This window comes from Atheta coriaria, unplaced genomic scaffold (assembly GCF_025399875.1).
Source record: "Atheta coriaria isolate IRGN ID8LTWV9N9 unplaced genomic scaffold, Caltech_Dcor_3.1 hic_scaffold_1_pilon, whole genome shotgun sequence".
NCBI lineage: Eukaryota > Metazoa > Arthropoda > Insecta > Coleoptera > Staphylinidae > Dalotia > Dalotia coriaria.
Window position 1 is genome coordinate 1,574,041 of NW_027045443.1, and position 5,810 is coordinate 1,579,850.

General features: G+C 40.6%; 1 protein-coding gene across 4 annotated transcripts; it reads right to left on the reverse strand.

Annotated features, from left to right (window-relative positions):
• Positions 1–311: 311 nt before the first annotated feature.
• Positions 312–5,541, reverse strand: PGAP1 (GPI inositol-deacylase). Of its 4 annotated transcripts, none has more exons than XM_065300547.1 (12): positions 5,309–5,541; positions 4,747–5,118; positions 4,005–4,690; positions 3,525–3,941; positions 2,197–3,462; positions 1,416–2,137; positions 1,251–1,302; positions 1,086–1,137; positions 921–972; positions 756–807; positions 591–642; positions 312–478 (listed from the first exon to the last, which is right to left on the reverse strand). In XM_065300547.1, the coding sequence occupies exons 1-6, from the start codon at positions 5,444–5,446 to the stop codon at positions 1,783–1,785; spliced, it is 3,234 nt and encodes a 1,077-aa protein (XP_065156619.1). In that variant the 5' UTR covers positions 5,447–5,541; the 3' UTR covers positions 312–478; positions 591–642; positions 756–807; positions 921–972; positions 1,086–1,137; positions 1,251–1,302; positions 1,416–1,782. The 4 variants fall into 4 exon arrangements, with proteins under 4 accessions (XP_065156619.1, XP_065156629.1, XP_065156635.1 ...); XM_065300557.1 differs by having other exon boundaries at positions 312–500; XM_065300563.1 differs by lacking the exon at positions 1,086–1,137.
• Positions 5,542–5,810: the final 269 nt, after the last annotated feature.

The window sequence follows — 5,810 nt, forward strand, 5'->3', positions numbered from 1 at the left end:
CCTTTCTGCTATCCGAATACCAAAACCCGAGTTTCGACTGTTTCGAGTCCAAATTTTGTGTCATTTTGCCTCCCAGAGTCGACAAAATAAAGATTGAATATTAGGAACGCAGAAAGTTGAGGAGGCTGATAAAGTTTTGGAGGTAACTAGTAATATGCTGCCTCCAGTGGCGACGGGCCAAAGCTCAAAACTTTCGGTTGTTGTAGTTTCTTATTGATAGATGGCACTAGCATGCACTTTTCAAAATAAATGGTTTAAGGGAAAGTTAAATATGTGATCAGTTAGAAATAAGAGAATTAATTATAATTAGAAAAACTTAAAAATATTCTTTATTAAAGAAAACACACAAGCATACATTTTGGGAGTCAATTTGTGTAATAATAACAAAAGTTATTCAAAATAATGATAAGGAAATTTAATACTAACAATCTGATGCAAGAATGGTCCTTCTATGATGTCAGATTCTGGTGCAAAGTCCCTAAAACAAGCAAAAATTAGTCCTGCGAACATAAAAATTCGATTTTGAGGTTCAATTCGTGAGATAATCAGAAAAATTATTTAGGAAAATGATAAAAAAATTAATTACTTACAATCTGATGCAAGAATGGTCCTCCTACGATATAAGACTCAGGTGCAAAATCCCTAAAACAAGCAAAAATTAGTCCTTCGAAACACAAAAATGCAATTCTAGGGGTTCATTCGTGAGATAATCAAAATATTTATTTAGGAGAATGATAGAGAAATTTATTACTTACAATTTGCTGTAAGAATGGTTCTTCTACGATATCGGACTCATGTGGAAAATCCCTAAAACAATCAAAAATTAGTCCTTCGCATCACAAAAATGCAATTTTAAGGGTTAATTCGTGAGATAATCACGAAATTTATTGATGAAAACGATAGAGAAATTTAATACTTACTATCTGCTGAAAGAATGGTTCTTCTACGATATCGGACTCAGGTGGAAAATCCCTAAAACCATCAAAAATTAGTCCTTCGCAACACAAAAATGCAATTTTAAGGGTTAATTCGTGAGATAATCACGAAATTTATTGATGAAAACGATAGAGAAATGAAATATTTACCATCTGCTGAAAGAATGGTTCTTCTACGATAACGGACTCAGGTGGAAAATCCCTAAAACCATCAAAAATTAGTCCTTCGCAACACAAAAATGCAATTTTAAGGGTTAATTCGTGAGATAATCACGAAATTTATTGATGAAAACGATAGAGAAATTTAATACTTACTATCTGCTGAAAGAATGGTTCTTCTACGATATCGGACTCAGGTGGAAAATCCCTAAAACCATCAAAAATTAGTCCTTCGCAACACAAAAATGCAATTTTAAGGGTTAATTCGCGAGATAATCAAAACATTTATTTAGGAGAATGATAGAGAAATTTAATACTTACAATCTAATGCAAGAATGGTTCGTCTACGGTATCGGATTCAGGTGGAAAATCCCTAAAACAATAAAAAATTAGTGTTTCGAATCACAAAATTGACATTTTTGTTAGTTTCTCTGAAAATATTTGTCGAGATTATTTGAATAAGCTCTTTGCTTCTTGAAATTAGATCTTAAAGTAAAACCTAGTGGTTATATTTCCCACTGTTAACAATAAACTGCTTCGAAAGCTACAACTACAGCCTAATTAAATCAAAGAAAAAGTTACACAACAAATTTTATTTTCAGCGTGATATCACAGAGTAAAAAACCGAAATTAAACTAATCATAGCCATTTAGATACATGACTATTGGTAAACAAAAAAAAATTGTATTTATTCCCACTTTGCCTTGACTCGCTCGCTGTACGAATCGGTTTCGGCTTCAACCGGCTCTTCAGGTTGCGCGGGTACGTCATCCACTGCGGTTTCAACCTTAGGCTTGTTGGGAGCCAACAATTGATGTAGGGTCACCACGGCGACCACAATGGACATAATGAACGAAATTCTGTAAATCGAGACCACGCCGTACACCAATACAAGAACCGCTGCCAAATACACGACATAAGAGATCAGCCGGAAGTATTTCCTCTCAACTCGTGGAAACTCTAGTTGCCATAGCGGTGCTGCACAAGCACTTAAGATCAATGCCGGCAGGAATACTGGATCTGGTATCAATGATTTATTATACCTGAAAATTTCCAAATTCAATTGCAATGTTGCTATGACATAAAGAAGTGCACAACTTACTTGTAGTTTCTAGCCCAGGTTAATACCGATGGGATGTTCAATACTGCAACTGAAAGGTAAAGCAGAAACATGGTGAAATGAAAGAAGATTTCATTGTTCTCCATGGCTTCTTTAATCCATCCAATCCCAAAACTCAATTTGTCGGCAAACGACTGCTCGTCAACAGAGCTATCCCTGTCGGTGGTGCTGCCATCCTGATTGGCGTTCTCAGACATTTGATTGTTGAGCAGCTCGACTAATTTATTACCGTCCATCTTGGTCACTTTTTCTGGTTCTCCTGGCGTCAGAACTTCAAACTCCATTGGTTTCTCGAAACCGTCGTCGTCATCCTCTGTTTCTTCTAGGAGAACTTCTGGTTGATCACCAGACGAACCAGCATTCGCTCCCGATGTTCCCGGTTCTACCTGATCTTCAGAAGAAGGCAGAGCTAATTTTTCGTCAGTTTCAATACTCAAAGCTCCTTGATTTGCTGGCTGCTTCTTTTTAAACCAGCGTTCTTTAACTTTTCGCCAAATCCTATCCCTTAGCTTGTACGCAATTGATTTAGCCACGCCCTTAACAAGATCCTCAATCAAATCTTGAGCCATTTGCGTCAACTTCAGAAAATAGAAAATCGTTGCCAAACAAATAGCCAATCCCCCACAAGTCGAATAGCTCATCGCAATCAGCACGCAAGCGACAACGCCAGGAATCTTATCAAAAGCTTTGAGCAAATGATCCGTCCAACCAATACGACCTGCAAACGTCTTGGTGAAGAATTTTACACCAAGTTTGTGAAACGTCGACTCGAAGCAGATCAAAGAGATGGACAGCCCAAGTGCGAGCAACCAAACAATGCCAACACTGACCGAGTACATTACTAGTGGAAGCAGGAGAATATCGATGTTCTCATCGACAAGGATATGACTGTCGGAGGGTCCAATGATTGGAGCATCGAATGCGAGCAGACGCGAGAGGATCTTCACACTCGTCACCACATAATACGGCTTGACGCCCTCTTTCAGCGCGGTGAAAATGAACGAGCAGCGTTCTTTCGTCTCGATATTGCTCAATTGGCCACGCAACGTCAACAGAATCACAGCGGCTACGTTCGCAATCAACATTGGCATGTAAAAACGTGCCATCATGCCGTAGTCATAATTATTTGTCATGGAGATTTTATAACGGCAGGTGGGATCCAACGTCAGCCGCAGGGAAGCATACTCAACTTCATCTGGTGGACGAGGTTTGTACAGCTTGAAAGTCATTGGTTTCTTCAGCGCATCACTAAAATAGCAAAAGTAATTAGCAAAATTAGCAAAAATCTTGAAACTTCATGACGAACTTACGTGTAAAATTGGTGAAGATCGTGATGATTCCATGGAACTTCCAAAGACACAGTAGCATGATGTCCTTGTCCTGTACAAGTTGCCTCCAAATACAAGGTATACGATTGTATCAACTGCGTTAGCTGCGGTAACATGATGTCATAGTGCACAGCTTTTTCCACGGTTAAAGGCAAAACTTCCTTAGGTCCGAAAGAGAAGAATGAAGGGCCATAGTTGAAAATCAAGTGTCGGGTGTCGGGATCATTGATGTCAATGTGCAATGCAGCATAGTCCGAGGTGGGCATAACACGTACAGCAACGTGTGTTGCTGTGGTGTGGTTCATCTTCAAATCGTGCATGTTTATACGCAGCGTGCGGCGCTTATAACGCACTGATGGAGATATCTCGGACAGGTGGGTAAGATGATGTCCGTTTTCGCTGAAAGCAATAAAATATTCATGAAAATTATTTAGGCAAGATAATATCTTTGGATTTTCTTACCAAAATCTCTGATCATTTCGGACACTACTCGCCGCGCACACATAAACCCAATCGACAGCTTTCATGTTCACCCCGACCAAAGTAAGATGTTCGTGTTGGGGCTTCATGACCAAGGGGATAATATACCAGCGCGTCTCGCGAGTGCCTTTCGGTAAACGCACCGAAAATTGCCGGTACACACCTTCGTTCCAGTCACCACCGTGTGCCAGCTGAACTTCCTTCCCGTAACGATCCAACTCGTGAATGTTTGTACCACTGTGGCGTACAAGATGATGACGGAACACGGCGAGGACAGTATCACGATCTGTATATAGTTGCATGGTTCGTGGATCCACAGACTCAAACAACGCACGATTGTTAGCCAAAATCAGCTGCTTACACCACACAACTGAAAGGTGGTCGGTGGAGACCCAACTTTTGGGAACCTGTGTTGCTGCCACGTGGATGTGACCACCTTCAGTAAGGTATGGTGGAACTAAGAAGTCGTTGAAGCCCCCGGCAACGGTAATAAACGCGGTGGAATCAGGCGGTTGGAAATGGTCGTTCATTCTCGAATAGAAGCGCTCGAAGAAATAATCGAGTGAAAGAACTGGACGGGTTAAAGGCGCTGAGAGTGCGATTACGATAGGGACGAGGTTGGAATTGGATGGAAGTTGAGAAATGACTGCCTTTGCCAATACTCCACCCTATAAAAACACAGATTTAAATAAAAATAAATGCAAGAAGGCTAAAAAGAATTTACCATTGAATGACCAATGAGTATAACACTTTTGGGAGGAGCCCGGTTCTCAGAGTAGAGCTCCAGCACCCGCTGGATTGATGCAATGACATAGTCGAATTGATCCTGTAGAAGAGCTCCATTCAATCCGCTTAGTTCGTTGTTCAGGTCAACCGAAAAGTAGTCGAAGTGAAAGCGCGTACGAGAGTTTTGCGCCTTTCGCAGAGCAATTGATGCAAACGAGCGACATTGCCGGTAAGAGCCGCCGCTTCCAGGGATAAAAAGTACTGGAATGCCATCAAATACCATACTCCTAGCCTTTTCAGTCAGCTGGCCCTCGCTATAAGCGTACAGGCCGTACTTTTTATACTTCAGGTCCACATCATGCGAAACGCGCTGCAAATGAACAATTTTTTAAAAATAACGCAGTTATTTTTAGCTATCTGCTCATATCAAAGGAGACACGTATCAAGTTGATTATGAAATAGTAAAGGTGTGTCAACTGCACGTTATCTAATCCAGATCGGATTATCCAACGCTTAATTAAGGGAACCGGCACAGGCAATTATCTAGGATTTAACCTTACCACAAACTGCGGATATTCAAACATGTACGTCATCTCACATTTCCCCGTTTCGTAGTCGGTGAGGAAAGAAACAAGGCCGGCGAGGAAGACGACGGTGAATGCCAAGGAGAGAAGAATAGGACCGTTCACGGGCGTCATTGCGATGTGATGCACTTGAACTTACAAAACTCTACTCATTTTCCGACGCAAACGCGCCGAACGTGTCGAACTCGCCACTGCGCTCGTTCGAATGATTCGGTTTGGAATTGTTTGTTTGACAACTGCGGCCTGCAGCGCTGCAACGTGCGATTGTCTCGCGCCTGCGCAGTACTAAATGCGCAGAAATAATAAATAAACAATAACATCAATAACAACAATGTTAAATGAGTTGCAGCCTTTAAATATTAAAATTATGATTAAAACTTATCAATATTTCTAGAAATATGCTTTTTAAAAACTTAATGTCTACGTGGATTAGTTTTTCATTCAATTTTCATTTGATAAAAATAACGCAATGAGTAAC